General features: G+C 36.4%; 1 protein-coding gene and 1 pseudogene across 2 annotated transcripts in view; both read left to right on the forward strand.

Moving 5' to 3' along the window:
- The window catches only part of LOC309815583 (alcohol dehydrogenase 1-like), a 72321-nt pseudogene extending 55569 nt beyond the window's left edge, over positions 1-16752 (forward strand). The window contains exon 5 of the transcript XR_014296205.1: positions 15777-16752. The product of XR_014296205.1 is annotated as an alcohol dehydrogenase 1-like (transcript). The remainder of the gene's footprint in view (positions 1-15776) is intronic.
- On the forward strand, positions 3382-15790 carry LOC309815589 (all-trans-retinol dehydrogenase [NAD(+)] ADH4-like). The gene is given in 8 exon segments (XM_082642491.1): positions 3382-3487; positions 6221-6445; positions 7515-7656; positions 9179-9266; positions 10932-11163; positions 13843-13879; positions 13882-13977; positions 14469-15790. Coding segments are annotated over 8 exon segments (891 nt in total). The 5' UTR covers positions 3382-3469; the 3' UTR covers positions 14522-15790.
- Positions 16753-17171: the final 419 nt, after the last annotated feature.

Genomic DNA, 17171 nt, shown 5'->3' on the forward strand with positions numbered 1-17171 from the left:
AAGGCCATACACTACATGATTCCATTTAAATAAAATTTCCAGCATAGGCAAATCCACAGAGACAGAAAGTGGATTACTGGTTGCCAGAAGATAGGCAAAGGGAGAAATTGGGAAGTATGGGGTTTCTTTTTGGGGTGAGAGAAATATTCTGAAATTAACATTGGTGATGGTTGCATAATATTGTGAATATATTTAACAGTCACTAAACTGTATACTTTAAAATGGTCAAAATATTGAATTTTATGCTAAGTGAATTTATCTCAATTTTTAACAAAACAAACCAAAAAAGAAAGTGAAGAAAAGAAGTACAATGGTGGTCATGTGACTAGAAAGACAAATGAGGGAAATTTTAAGGAATTACAATCTACATGTTTTTACAACTAACATATTTCATCAGAACTAAGACACCATCAATTTTAAGATACACCATAGGGGCTTCCCTGGTGGCGCAGTGGTTGGAAATCTACCTGCCAATGCAAGGAACATGGGTTCAAGCCCTGGTCCAGGAAGATCCCACATGCTGCAGAGCAACTAAGCTCATGGGCCACAACTACTGAGCCTGCACTCTAGAGCCCACGAGCCACAACTACTGAAGTCCACACGCCTAGAGCCCATGCTCCGCAACAAGAGAAGCCACCGCAATGAGAAGCCCACTCACCACAACTAGAGAAAGCCCATGCGCAGCAACCAAGCCAAAAATAAATAAAAAATAAAATAAATTTAAAAAAAAATTTTAATAAAAAAATGATACACCATAATTTTATATACCGCTAAGAAAGAAAAATACAGCCAATTAAACTATAAAATCCCAAAGATGGCAAGAAGCAACTGATATCAGAGATTTTAACTTGTAAAAAATGTGCTTTAGAATCAAAGAAATGTGTAATTGGATATAGGAAATAAAGGAAACATGCAGTTAAAAACAAGATGATCTAGTTTGTGCAGAAACACAATGAATTCAGTTTGAAGCACCATGGGTCCCAAATATGTTGTTTGGGTATTTATACTGAGAATAAAGAATTATTATTTAAAATATTGTATATACTAATTCAATGGGTGGGAAATTATACCTTTAAACATATATAACATTGGGAATTTTAAGAACAACTACAAGCCTGAAAATCAACAGTCAGAAAAGGTAAAGCCATTCTCATGGAAAGACTCCATGACCTTATTTTTAGCATTAGGAGACACCCTCACATTCAAAAGCCCAGGGTTCCACCATTCTGAAATCTCTTCTCCAGCTTTCTCTCAAAACACTTCTTAGCAGGTTGTTTATGAAAGAAAATAAAAGACAGTCCCTATCTTTAAAGAAGCTCATCAAAATGCACCACAGAAAGAAAGGCAGAAAGAAGGCACATACCAAGCATTCAGAAGAATGTTAATGCGTATTGTTTCCAAGGTACTCAATTTGACCATCATTTATTAAGCACTTAGTATCTTTCAGGACTATGAAGTGCTCTCTGCAGGATACAAAATGAAAGTAAATACAATCATTATTGTAAGGAGGCTGGAGGTTGGAGCGGGGGTGTCAAAAAAGGACACATAATAGATATGAGACAGAATAAGTTTTGCTTCATGTAGCTATCTATGTGTGAGGAGTAAGGGGATGGAAACACAGTGAGTGCTGTGGGGATTCAAAGACGGTAAAGATCATCCTGGATATAAGAGCTGGAAATGGCAAGATAGGTATCAGAAAATGGACCTTAAGAATATGTTAGTTTAGTAGGCAGAACAGGCAGCAGTAGGTGTTCTAATCAGGGGAAACAGTTCAAATAAAGCATGGAGGCAGGAAGGCACACAGTGCATTGGAGAAAGGTCTATCTTAGGTTGATATGAGACCACAAATAGGGAAACCTGGAAGATATGGTTTGAAACACAGGTTGGGTTGTAGATAAATGGTCTTGAATGCCAGAGTGAGCTCAGTAGGGATTAGAGAGTTCTTAATGGTTTTAGACTAAGAGAATAATACAATAAAAGCTGTTAAGAATACTAATCTAACAACATTTTGAAACACTGACTGGCAGAGGGAGCTCTGCAAATAGGAAAACTAGTAAAAAGGCTACTGTGAGTGTTAGCAAGTAGTAAGAAGGTGACTACACTTATCTACAGTGTAATAATAAAAACAGAAGGAAGGAAATGAAAGGCACATGGCAGGTAGAATACACAAAGCTTGTAAACAATGAAGAAAGCAAGGTAAAGGGAGGTTTCAGAACAATAAAAAAAGAATGGAGATGCTAGTGTCAAAACAGGGAAGTCCAAGAAAGGAGTCTGGAGCTGTGAAAGAAGATGAGGTTGTTCTGTGAACATGAACACCATTAAAATAGAAACGTCTAGGAGCAAATGGAAACTCCTGCCTAAAGTTTGGATTAAAGGGAAAGAAATCATAAAAATATGATAAGAAAGCCTAGAAAATCAAATGCTAGATGGAAATTTTTTAAAGGTCATTTTTTAAAAAATTAGGCCACTAACAACTTTCCAAAAAAGTTTCAATTAAAAGATAGAGATGGAAACCAGACAAGTAAAGAAGTGAAATGTGGGTAGTGAGAAAGTGGAAACAGAGTATAAATCATACTTCTAAAAAGTGTAATAGAACAACTTAAATATTCAATAATAAAATATTAGTTAAAGCCTGGAGGAGATAATAGAATACTATGGCTTTTTACCAACAGGATCAGAAGTATTTCAATATTTTAACAATTGGCATCACCTTAATAGGGTATATTAGCTGCATATAAGCCCTGGATTTTCCCTAAGGAAAAGCACAAGTACAAAAGGATACATGAAAAGACTTTTTATGCAATTCTGATTCATCACAAAACAGAAAATGGATGAAAAAAAAATGTGGTCAATTCATACAATGGAATACTCCACGGTAATGAAAATAAACAAAGTACAGCTACAGGCAATGTGGATGAATCTCACAAAAATAGAGTTGAGAGGATAAAAAGACATGAAAGAACACATACACTATGACTCCATTTGTATAAAGCTTTTAATCAGTAAAACTAAACTATATTGTGTAGAGAAGCATAAATCATAAAAGAAATGCAAGGAAATTATTATTAGGATTGTGAAAGAGACGGATGGATATAGGAGGGATTCTGGGTCAGTGGAAATGTCCTTCACTTTATAATTATTTGTTAACTTATCTAATAGGTTTAATGACCTTTTCTCTGTTATCTTATATTTTGCAATAAAAAAACAAGTAAACAGAAATCCCCAAATAGCAGTTGGAAGCAATGAGGGTTTGCAGCTGAAATATGACACCACAAATGATGATGTGGAGAGAGATGGGCAAAGTTGCAGATTACAGCAACAAAAAAGGAGAGAAAATAACTGGAGAATAGAAGAGCAGAAATGGTATTTATTCAACGACAATTCTACACAGGACACAGAGCACCCTGGATAGAAGAAGAAGAACTTCTTAAATCAGAAAGAAACTTCCAAGGCAAGTTTCCCAAAGAAAATGGGCACCAAGGGCAAAGTAAGCAAATATACTGTTTCTTTGTTCAATTCGTGTTTTGTGTGTGTGTGTCTTTATACATTTGCTAAAAGAAGTGTCCTTGGGAATTACTCTCAGAAAGCAGCAGTTTAAAGTTGATCAAAAGCTAAGTCCCCATCAACAGATGTATGGATAAAGAAGACGTGGTATATATATACTCATATAGGTACTTCCCTGGTGGTGCAGTGGTTAAGAATCCACCTGCCAATGCAGGGGACACGGGTTCAAGCCCTGGTCTGGGAAGATCCCACATGCCTCGGAGCAACTAAGCCCGTGTGCCACAACTACTGAGCCTGTGCTCTAGAGCCCGTGAGCCACAACTACTGAAGCCCGCGTGCCTAGAGCCCATGCTCCACAACAAGAGAAGCCACCGCAATGAGAAGCCCCCGCACCGCAACAAAGAGTAGCTCCCGCTCGCCGCAACTAGAGAAAAGCCCACGCTCAGCAGCGAAGACCCAACACAGCCAAAAATAAAATGAATAAAATTTAAAAATATATATATACACACATATGTACATACACACTCACAATGAAATATTACTCAGTCATAAAAAAGAATGAAATCTCGCCATTTGTGACAACATCGGTAGACCTAGAGGGTATTAAGCTAAGTGAAATAAGTCATACAGAGAAAGACAAATATTGTATGATTTCACTTATATGTGGACTCTAAAAAACAAAAACAGATGAACAAACATAACAAAACAGAAACAAAATCACAGATACAGAGAACAGGTGATTGCCCGGGGGTGGGGGTGGGGAGCTGGGAAGATGAGAGAAATAAGTGAGGGAAATTAAGGGATACAAACTACCAGTTATAAAATAAACGAGTCACAAGTATGAAATGTACAGCATAGGGAATATAGTCAATAATTAGTATCTTTATATGGTGACAGATGATAACTAGACTTTTCATGATGAACATTTGAAATGTATGGAATTAGCGAATCACTATGTTGTGTGCCAGAAACTAACATAGTGCTGTAGGCCAATTATACTTCAAAAACAAACGAACTCATAGAAAAAGAGATTGGGTTTAGTAGTTACCAGAGGCGGGAGGGCGGGGCAGGGAGGAATTGCATGAAGTTAGTCATAAGGTACAAACTTCCAGTTATAAGACAAATAAGTAGTAGGGATGTAATGTACAACATGGTAAATATAACCAACACTGCTGTATGTTATATATGAAAGTTGTTAAGAGAGTAAATCCTGAGTTCTCATCACAAGGAAAAACATTCTTTTTCTATTTCTTTAATTTTATGTCTATATGAGATGATGGATGTTCACTAAACTTATTGTGGTAATCATTTCATGATGTATTTAAGTCAAATCATTATTCTATATACTCCTTAAACTTATACAGGGCTGTATATCAATTATATCTTAATAAAACTAGAAGACAAAATAAAGATGATCAAAAGGATATGAGTGACCCTCATGCTAGTTATTTACTCTAGGAAATAACTGTGAATTTGCCAAAATGCTTACTACAAAGGTGGTCAATTAAATATTATTTATAATGGCTAAAAAAAAGAGACATTTGAGTAACTGTGCCATAATCATAAAATAAAATTTGTATTCATTAGAAATAATGTTAGAGAATATGGAAAATATTCATTGTATATTAATAAGTAGAAAAAAGTAGATTATAAAATATTACATACAATATGGTCCCATGTGAAAAAAACTCAAATGATTTACCTCAAAATCCTAAAGTGGGAGATAAAATTACAGATGGGTTTTGTTTCTTTTTTCATATTTTCATTTTGAAACTTTCCATAATTAGCACATGTTGCATCTATAAGACATGATATTTAAAATACAATTCAAAACTGCATAACAGGTATCAAAAAATATGTATCCATGTGGAAAAAGACTGGGAAAATCATATCAAAAGTAAAAATAGTAGCACTAGAATGAAGGAGTATAGGTTTGTTTCTTTCCACTTTCCTTCAATGTTACTTACATTTAAATTAAAAATATAATTTTAAGAGGCTAAAAGTTTTTAAATCTGGGGATTGTAAAATTTTTAATGCTTCATTTCTTTTCATACATCTTTACCCAAATTCTTTCAAAGGGACAAAATTTTTATTTAATGTATATTCTACTGATAAATTTAATAATTATGTAAGCCTCACTTCTCAAACTTTTATGTGCATATGAATCACATGGGGATCTTGTTCAAACACAGATTTTGATTCAGTGGATTTTGGACAGGGCTTATAGCTCTAGCAAATTCTCAGGTGATGTCGATAACTGCTGGTGGCAGGGAGGTCCACATTTTGAGCAGTGAAGATGTAAAACACATCTGCTCTAGCAATAAGGATTCAGGTAATGCAGAGCTGATAACAAATCGTTCGATCAACAAACACATACTGGCCAGCTACCCTGCCCAAATCCTATAAATTTATCCTCTTTATTCTGGAGAGAAAAAAATCAAGGCTTTATAATAAGGTAAACTTTAATACACCTGTTCTTTTCGAAAATTAAAAGTGCAATGACTACAATGTAGAATTTGACTTCTTATTTTCAATTAAGGTCCCTTGTCTTTAGAATAATATAATTATATATAACATCCAGCCACAAACTCCAAAACTCTCTTTCATGAAATAATAGTATCAACACGTTCATTCATTTTTTTTCCATGATATTTTTTCTTTCTCTCTCCTTCTCTCTTCCTCCCTCCTATCCTTTCCCCCTCTCCCTCTTTCTCAGGTTATTAAATGCAAAGCAGCTATTGCCTGGAAAGCAAACAAGCCCCTCAGCGTTGAAGAGGTTGAGGGAGCTCCCCTCAAGGCTCATGAAGTTCGAATTCAGTTGTGTGTGGACTTTCCCAGGGCGGGACAGGCAAGACACCAAATGCAGACTCGGCTTCGGTCAGGTCAAGCCTATGTAGTGTATCTGGGAGTCCCAGGAGTTCTCACTATGGGGGAATTACATATTTAGGTTCACATTAAAAACAGGTATTATCCCCAGGAGGGGTAAATTGTAAGAATCAGACAAAGGAATTCCTTTTAGATTAGAATTAGGTAGGTTTTCTTTTTGTTTTCCAGTTGCCAGTTATTGAAAAGTGTTATTAAAAGAAAGATTGAGAGTTTGGTTCAAAGCAAGGCAAGATCTGATGCTAAGGGTCCTGGGTGCCCAGAGGAGGGCACAGAAGTGAGACGGCAGGGAGAAGACATGGCACTGAGCAGAGAGGGATCACAGGCGACAAGTTAAGTCCATTTCTCCATTTTCTCCGCAGCTGACCTGGCTTATGTTTTTCCTCAGGATCACCACAGTAAGAGTTTATGCATGAGAATGAATGAGATATCCTCACGAACAGAATCCTGAAAAATAATACTGGGACACTTCGTAATTAATTAAGACAATCCTTTATTTGATAGCTCTCTTTTAACTATAAAAGTTTTATTACCTCTATTGTATTTCATATAGTTTCAACAAAATTTGAACAAGCCCTAGAAACCTGTGTTCCCCCTCCACTCCCTCTAACAGAGTTTAACTTTTCCCTGTTACCTTTGATTTCTCCTCTCCTAGAGACAGTGACTGCCAATTCTCTCTCTCTGTGTGATTTTTCAGTGACAGTGAAAGGAAGAAAATAAAGATGCATTAAGAGGAAAGAATATATCGTAACTTTTTTTTTTTTTTTTGAGGTACGCAGGCCTCTCACCATTGTGGCCTCTCCCGTTGCGGAGCACAGGCTCCGGACGCGCAGGCTCAGCGGCCATGGCTCACAGGCCCAGCCGCTCCGCGGCATGTGGGATCTTCCCGGACCGGGGCACGAACCCGTGTCCCCTGCATCAGCAGGCGGACCCTCAACCACTGCACCACCAGGGAAGCCCCGTAACATATTTTTAATTGTTCTTTTTTTTTTTCAAAATACAATTCTTTTATTGAGCTCAATGAGTGTTGTTAAGTTTCAAGGTGTCATTGGGCCTAAAATTATCCTCCTAACTACCCCAATGATATAATTACAGAAACAGGACTCAAGTCTGCAGTTGCTTTGTAGATAACCGCCACCACCTTGTGCCATACTGATGCCCATGTCATCCATCCTCAATCTGAGGAGGCTTTTTTCCCAGTGATCCTTGGCCATGAGGCTGCAGGAATGGTGGAAAATGTCGGGCCAGGAGTGACCAACTTCAAACCAGGTATTTTAATTTCTGATTCCAACTCAATGGAAATGTCAGGATATTTCAGGGATAATACCTGATACAGTCCTGGCTTTGCATGCTATAACTGATCTCTGTTTACATAAGGGGACCATGTTTTCCAAAGCAAAACTGAAACACACAGTCTATCAGAGTCTAGCATTGAGACACAATATTTCCAATGAGAACTGCCTAGAGACTTCCCTGGCAGTCCAGTGATTAAGACTCTGCACTTCCACTGCAGGGGGTGCAAGTTTGATCCCTGGTCTGGGAAATAAAAAAAAAAAGAACTGTCTAATAAAACCTGGGAAATACGGTCACTTTATTTACATATAGCACTGCGAAACTGTCCTATGATGCAAAGGTACAAGGTGAGCTTACACTGAGCTTCCAAGGGGGAACAGATGACAATTTAAACCTCCTCTAAATAAAACAGAAAACTATTTTAATATTATAAAGAATTTAAAGAATGATGACTTATAGGTAGCTTAAGCGAGAAATATTATGCATATGTCAATGTTAGCTTAAATGTCTTCTTGGAAGTTTGTAAGATAAACATGTATATGAAGCATGCCAATAGTCGAATTATTTACTTTACATTTTGTAACAGATCCATCAAATACTGCAATATGAGCTATGCAATTGTCACTTATCAGACAGGATCAACTGTATCATTCTTTCTTCCTTTAATGAGGATGCTCCAAACTGAGAAGTGTATTAGTATCTTTCCATTCAAAACAAGATTATAGAAACAAATTGCTCTCCAAAATTTGGCATCCACAAACAAGTCTGGCCAATGTAGTCCCAGCTCTACCACTTACTGGCTGTGTGACCTTAACCAGTTAAGTCACTTTTCTGTGACTCAGCTCAGATTTCCATTTTCTAACATGGGGACAATAACAGTACCCATCTCAAAGGGTTGTCCTGAGAATTAAATGAGACAATACATGCAAGCAGTTAGAATGGTGGCTGACACGTACTAAATGTTGAACAAACGTTAATCATCATTATTGGACCTTGGTCATCAGAGGATAGAAATCATTATTGAAATTGAATAAAAAGCAGAAAATGTGGAATTTGAGAGTGAACTAAATGATGAAACTTGAAGATGATATATAGTTTACTCTCCACATCTAGCCTATTGCCCACCTCCCCTATTATATAAGGATGTTCTGTTCCATGCAGGATGTTTAGAAATGTAATAAATAAAGTCATTATGTAATAAATAATAGTCATAATGCAGAGTGTTGCAATGACAGCAGAGTCTCATAAAGGACTCTGCACCTGATGGTATAATACAGATGTGTTGCTTGACTGCCCAGCAGAGAAAAAATGAAAAAGAAAAAAGACAGTATATACAATACTTGGGAGAATCAGCAATCTTGTAGGTTAATAAAATACAGTAGCCACCTATACTTCCTACTGAACATAAAATGTATACCATAAAGAATGGTGTTTTCCACCAATTCACCTGGTAGAAACTATAAGTACGCATCATCTAACACATGGCCTTTTTTTCTAGGTGACAAAGTAATTCCACTCTACATACCTCAATGTGGAAAATGCAAGTTCTGTCTGAGTTCACGTACAAATTTTTCTGGAAAAATCAAGTAAGCTCTATAAACTATTAGTAAGAGTATAAATTGTTACAAATATTTTGGGCAGTACATTGGCATACCTAAATGGAGTTGAAGATGTGGATACTTTGTACCCACCAATTCTAGATGTGTACAAGAAACTTGTAAAATCACCCAAACAGACATGCACGATAATGATCATTGCAACATTGTAATAACAAGCAATTGAAAACAGGGTAAATGTCCTTCAATAAGAAATAGATTAACAAATTGCTATGTAGTAACACAATGGAATTACTATATAACAATGAGAATGGCTAAACTTGCTCTAAATATATCAACATAGAATAATCTCACACATATAATGTTAAGGGAAAGAAGCAAGTTTCTCACAGATAAATTTAGTCATATACAATAACAATACCATATATTGTTTATGGTTCATGTATATGTAGTAAAGGGAATGATAAATGCCACATTCAGAATAATAGCTACTTCTACAGAGGATGAGAGAGGAATGCAATGAGTCACAGTAATTTATTCAAAGACCACACAGATATAAGTCTTGGAGCTAGATTTTGAACCTAGGCAGTCTGGCTCCAGAGTCAAAAATTTTAATTGCCTTATTCTCTACTGAGACTATAGAAAGATCTGTTTATGCTTAATGCTAATTTAAACTAGTTATTTTAGAGGCTAAAATTTTACTATTCTTACATAGATTACCGTGCCTCAATTTCCTCATCTATAAAATGGGGACAATAATAATGCCTACTTCACAGGGTTTTGCAGATATTTAAAGAATGAATACACTCTTTTGCAAACCTTTAATAATAGATTTTGACAATGACCATCAATTCTTTCTAACATCACAAAAATAGAGATAAGGTATTATATGCCTCCAGATGAAAATACATAACACTATTTTAGCAATATTCCTACAAAAACAAAACCTGAATCAGATCAAGCATTTAGATCAAAAATACTAGTTTAGAGGAAATACAGTGATGGAGAAACATGTTAAACCAGATTACAAGAGTGTAATCAGAAAAATCTAGAGTGAAGAATTCTGTAGGCCAAATGACTGTTTCTTCAACAAATAAATGGCAGGGAAAAAACAAGGGGTGGGGCGAGAACCTATAAATTAAAAGAGACTTAAGAGACATATCAACCAAATGCAATGTGTGGAACTAAAAGAATCTTTATCTTTTAGAGACACATACTGAAATATTTACAGATGAAATAGCGATGTCTAGGATTTACTTCAAAATGGTCCAAAGTGGGGAGGATAGGTGCTGGTGTTGGGGAAGCAGGTAGGTAATAGATGAAACTAGATCAGTCATGAATTGATAATTGCCAAAGCTGGGAGATGGTTACATGAGGATTCCTTTTGCTATTCTTTCTACTTTTATATGTGCTTGAGTTTTCCATAATACAATTTTTTTAAAGAAATACATGTAAAGCCCTTAAAAGAGTTTCTGGCACATAAGAAGTATACAATCCAAAGTGTATTATTATTATCATTATTACCTTTAGACCACTTCTGACTATATATTTAGGTGAAAATTCTCAAGCCATTTTTTTTCAATTTTTCCATCTAATAAAATTATCACAACGAATACACAACGCCTAATTTTTTTCTTCAGGAAAGTAATCAGTGGTCCATCTACTTTCTCTTTTTTTGGTATCTTTTTCCCCTAGGCATTTCAAAAATCCTATGGGTGATAAAAAATTAATGGAAGACAAAACTAGCAGGTTTACCTGCAGAGGAAAACCAATTTACCATTTCATGGGAACCAGTACCTTCAGTCAGTACACTGTAGTGTCAGATGTTAACCTTGCCAAAGTTGATGATGATGCCAATTTAGAGAGAGTTTGTCTGCTTGGATGTGCATTGTCAGCTGGCTGTGGTGCTGCAGTCAACATTGCCAAGGTAAAATAGTTAATCACCAGGTTGTGTAAAATAGACATTACTAGGAGGCAGCATGATAAAGCAGCCAGGTTTATCTTCAAAACCTGCCTCTGCCATTTATTACCTCTGTGATTTTAGGCAAGTTATTTAACCTGTCTACTCCTATCTCTCTACCATAATATCTACTACAGATAGTTGTGGGGATAATTAAATCATATTACATATGTAAGACATCTGGCCCAGAGGCTAGCGTATAGCTGGCACCCAGTTCATGTTCATTTCTTTTCCTTTACTCATATGTTAGATTATAGACTGTCCCTGATTTAAATACAGTCTGCTAAATATGTCCCCTAAATACGAATGCTGTCCTGGGACAGCAGACCCAGTCAAGAGACAACAGAAACCTCCACCCATCTCCATAGAGCTACCCTACTTTCTCCCTGACACAGCAGATTCCTCTCTCTCAAACTGTAGTAATTCATCTCTGCTTCTCACCCTGTGCCTTTGTGGCTTCAGGGGAAGGTCTCAGATGGCAGCCCTGATGATGGTAAGATGCGTCCCTGGAATTCCATGTTAGAATTTAGAAGCTTTTACAAAGCTCTTCAACTGAGAGATTAGAGAGATGTCAATATCACTTGGACGCTTCAAACAACCTCCTTATTTGAACCTGCTTGACATCAATCGTTTCCCCTTGACTCTAAACTGCAAAATGCAACCAGAGTGATCTTCCTAAACAAAAAATCTAAAGATTTTATTCCCCTTTAATTATTCCCCTTTTCTTTCAATATGCTATAGTCATTCTTTCTCTTTCTTCCTTTTGTGGCTCACTGTTCTCCTGGGCCTGACCCTCAGTCTCTGGGCTCTGGACTGTGCCTCTGGACTTTTCACACCTGGCTCCCACCAACACTGCCTGGAAAGCTCCCCCACTTCTGGCTGACTCCATTTGTTTATCCCTTCCTGTTGGAAGCCTACTCCACCCTCCCAGGCATGCATGGGGTACCCCTCCCTCCCACTTTCCCCTAAAGTTTCTGTATTTAACCCTGTCTTCCTTCTTATCACACTATGAAGAAATTTCCCATTTATTTCTCCTTCCTATTAGATGATTTGCTCTGTAAAGGCAAGAATTCTCTCTTCTTCATTGTGATAGCTCCAGAGCCTAGCCCTGTGCCTGGCACATAATATGAGCTTGGTAATTTTTCAGCAAATGAAGGAATAAAGCCAGGTTCATGTGAAACACCTAAAATGCCTTGGTGAGGCTTGGTCCTCAGCTTTGCCATCCAAATATTCTTTTTTATCAGATTACTTAGAGTTGTTCAGTGCCAAGGAAACAAAGGCAACCTAACCAAAATAAGAGGCTGATCTAGAGCTGCTATTTAGAAATGTTAGAAATTCTCAAAACTATAAATAAATACATATTCAAATAAAGATTTCAAAACACATTCTAAAAGTTCTAGGTCATTGCATTGTCCATCCCCAGTAAGACAGACAGAGAGAAGAGGGAAAGAATTTACTGTACTTCAGATTGCTTCTTTCATATAATGATCAGTGATGAACAGGAATGGTATTCCTATTGGGACTTCTGTAGAAGTAAAAGTTGCCTCAACAGGTGAGAACCAAGTTAACCACTGGCTATGGCAAACGATATGGGGCAAGTTTATATTTTTCTTGTATAATATTAGTCTCAAAAGATTTTAAATGTTCAACTATAACATAGGGCTTCTATGTGGAATGGCCATCCACAAGTTTATATCTTTCTTAAACTTATTTACATTTTCAATCTTGGCATTTTTATATTAACTCCAAACCTGCAGTAGGTTAAGGTAATATTTTCTCTTTCTCTCATGCAAAGATCAATGCAAATCCCCTGGGCCCCTGCCTTCCATGTGGTGACTCAGCAATGAAGGAAGTTCAAATTTGTGGCTTTACAATCTCGACATGAGGTCCTCTTGGTTGTTAGAGCAGAAGGGACAGCTGACGGGTTGTACACTGGCTTTTTTATTTGGGCTAGGAAATGGCACACGTCACTCCTGCCCATAGCCCAGAACTAGTCACATGACTCTACTTAACTGCAAGAGAGCTAAAAAATATAGGGAAGCAGATGAAATGTTTGATGAGCAGCAGCCACTGTTATTTTCTGTTTAACTGTTTTGCCTTCTGTTTTAAATAGCATTTCTTTTAAATTATCCTACATTGAGATCTGCTAAGTTTACAGTTATATGCCTCATTTTTAGACTCTAGTGAATACTCATTCGCCCTCTGTTCGTGACTTAATTTTGATCCTATGTCCCTGGAATTGCAAATATCTTCATATATACCATTGTACCTGGTCAAAAACTTGTTGACTAGAGTTTATAATATCTTCTATAGATCTTTCTTTACCTTCATGTATGTATATTTTTCTTGATATACAATGAGATATATTCTAGGTTCGGCATAAGTGTGGTACTAAACAGAGTAAAATATGTTTTGTTTATTTTCAATATCTTTTTTGATGACATTCAAAATTTTATTGGATGTTCTATCTGAAATAGAACACTGGTGCCTCAAGTCTCAATCTACAATATTACAACCTTATTAGCTGGAATCCCATTATCTTGTATGCAGAGTTGTGTAAATTTTCCCTAAACTATTGTACAAACCCACATTGGAGTTCATGTTCTACTTATCTTACTCAGCTAATCTTTTTGTTTGACCTTCCAGAGAGCAGCCCTTGACAGCATAACAGTAGGCTGGGGAGTACGTACATCATTGGAGTAAACGTTGGTGACAACAGATTGAATGTTTCTGCAGTGGAGCTAATAATGGGCCGTACTCTAAATGGAACAAGCTTTGGTGGTCAGTTTTTTTTTTCTTTTAATTTTCTTCATAGTAGTACTCAAATTATCATAATTAGGATTATTGAAAGGAAAGGAAAATAATTTATTTTTTAAATATTGAGTGCCTAGAATATACCTGAAGACTACATGAAAGCTGTTTATTCTATTAGTTACTTGAAAGTAAACAGAGTTTCTTTATAGAAGGATAACTATAATTTGCAAATTGAAATTCAGTTTGCATTAAAATGGACCAACATAGGGGAACAAAAGGTAGACGGTGATCAAATTGAGATACTTCCTTATGTAGAAATAGAAAATAATCTTGAATTTTTCTTTTGAAGAAAAAAAATTTAACAGATAAAAGTACAAAAAATTAAAGATGGCAGGGAGATAACCTATTTGAAGCAACCCAAATCTGACCTGATAATTTCATTCATTCGACAAACACTGGTTAAACTACCTTTTCATGTCAAGCACCATGTCTTTATTTGGCATTTTGGCCAATTACAGTCTGGAAAGGTATCGATTCTGTCCCAAAGCTGGCTGCTGACTACAAGAATTAGAAATTCGATCTGGATGCATTGGTGTCCCATACCCTTGCTTTTGACAAAGTTAATGAGGCATTTGACCTAATGTACCAAGGAAAAAGGTAAATTACCAAAGAGATGAGTGAGCAGTTTGAAAAACCTTTATGATGATTCTATTTTCATTTGATGTTGAAAACTAACCAGTGTGTCTTTTCTGACACCTTCCACATCATCAGAAGTACCCGATGTCCTTAAAAGATGAAATAGTGACCATTTGCAAAAAAGAAAAGTTCCTACTCTATTTCCATAATGTACATGGACATACACTGTTCCAACATAGAGTGGTGATATAAACTGACACATATTTTCCCCTTCACAAACAATTGTTAACTCAGTTGGGGCTGCTCCATAGAAAGAGAGTTTTCTAGAGTATAATGGCAGGCTCAATATAGTACAATATAGCCCTGAGTCTGGAATCATTGTGGTCTGCAACTGACACAGAATGCCCACTCCAGGCCTTTCATTATCAGGCTCAGGTGAAAACCATGAAGATGTGAGTAGTGAGTGGCAGGTAACAGATACTTAAAGGGTTCCCCGCTTGCCTCATTCTCTTGCTTTGTCATGGCTGTCTTATAAGTGATTCAAGTCTACAATTTTAGCTACATTGTACTCTCTTTGCATAGACCCTGAGAAATGATTTATAAAAATGTCCCAATCAGGGGATCCCTGGTAACTGGGGAGTGGGTAAGACTAGGATCAATGATTTTGGTTAAAATAGTCAACCACAGTGTTGGTCAATAGAAGCAAAGGCCAAAACATCAGGAACAGTGTTACACAGAAGAGATGTAAAAAGGCAACAAAAAGAATTGAAAGGGGGAAACTATACAGTTAAATGACAGAACTTTGAAGCAGAGAACAAATGTTGCAAAAGAAGAAAATAGGTCCACAGTGTGAGGACCAAGGATACTTCCTGGGAAAGAAATCTGAGAAAATATCCCTACTCATATTAACTCCCTAATTTGCAAAAGTGTTAACTGCAACATATCAAAAAGAGGTTCAATAAAAAGAAAAGAACAATTAAGAAAATGGTAATAGGAACATACATATCGATAATTACCTTAAATGTAAATGGATTAAATGCTCCCACCAAAAGACATAAAATGGTTGAATGGATACAAAAACAAGACCCATAAATATGCTATCTGTAGAGACCCACTTCAGACCTAGGGACACATACAGACTGAAAGTGAGGGGATGGAAAAAGATATTCCATGCAAAAGGGAATCAAAAGAAAGCTGGAGTAGCAATTCTCATATCAGACAAAATAGACTTTAAAATAAAGACTATTACAAGAGACAAAAAAGGACACTACATAATGATCAAGGGATTAATCCAAGAAGAAGTTATAACAATCCTAAATATTTATGTACCCAACATAGGAGCACCTCAATACACAAGGCAAATGCTAACAGCCATAAAAGGGGAAATCAACAGTAACACAATCATAGTAGGGGACTTTAACACCCCACCTTCACCAATGGACAGATCATCCAAAATGAAAATAAATAAGGAAACACAAGCTTTAAATGATACATTAAACAAGATGGACTTAATTGATATTTATAGGACATTTCATCCAAAAAAAACAGAATACACTTTCTCCTCAAGTGCTCAGGGAACAGTTTCCAGGATAGATTATATCTTGGGTCACACATCACACCTTGGTAAATTTAAGAAAACTGAAATTGTATCAAGTATCTTCTCTGACCACAGCGCTATGAGACAAGATATCAATTACAGGAAAAAATCTGTAAAAAATACAAACACATGGAGGCTAAACAATACACTACTTAATAACCAAGAGATCACTGAAGAAATAAAACAGAAAATCAAAAAATACCTAGAAACAAATGACAATGCAAACACAACAACCCAAAACCTATGGGATGCAGCAAAAGCAGTTCAAAGAGGCAAGTTTATAGCAATACAATCCTAACTCAAGAAACAAGAAACATCTCAAAAAAACAACCTAACCTTACACCTAAAGCAATCAGAGAAAGAAGAACAAAAAACCCCAAGTTGGCAGAAGGAAAGAAATCATAAAGAGCAGATCAGTTGTAAATGAAAAAGAAATGAAGGAAACGATTGCAAAGGTCAATAAAACTAAAAGCTGGTTTGTTGAGACGATAAACAAAATTGATAAACCATTAGCCAGACTCATCAACAAAAAAGGGAAAAGACTCAAAACAATAGAATTAGAAATGAAAAAGGAGAAGTAACAAGTGACACTGCAGAAATACAAAGGATCATGAGAGATTACTACAAGCAACTATATGCCAATAAAATGGACAACCTGGAAGAAATTTTTAGAAAAGCACAACCTTCTGAGACTGAACCAGGAAGAAACAGAAAATATGAACAGACCATTCACAAGGACTGAAATTGAGACTGTGATTAAAAATCTTCCAACAAACAAAAGCCCAGGATGAGATAGCTTCACAGGCGAATTCCAACAAACATTTAGAGAAGAGCTAACACCTAACCTTCTCCAACTCTTCCAAAATATAGCAGAGAGAGAAACACTCCCAAACTCATTCTACGACCCACCATCACTCTGATACCAAAACCAGACAAAGATGTCACAAAAGAAGAAAACTAAAGACCAATATCACTGATGAATATAGAG

Source organism: Mesoplodon mirus, assembly GCF_964341445.2.
Source record: "Mesoplodon mirus genome assembly, chromosome: 2".
NCBI lineage: Eukaryota > Metazoa > Chordata > Mammalia > Artiodactyla > Ziphiidae > Mesoplodon > Mesoplodon mirus.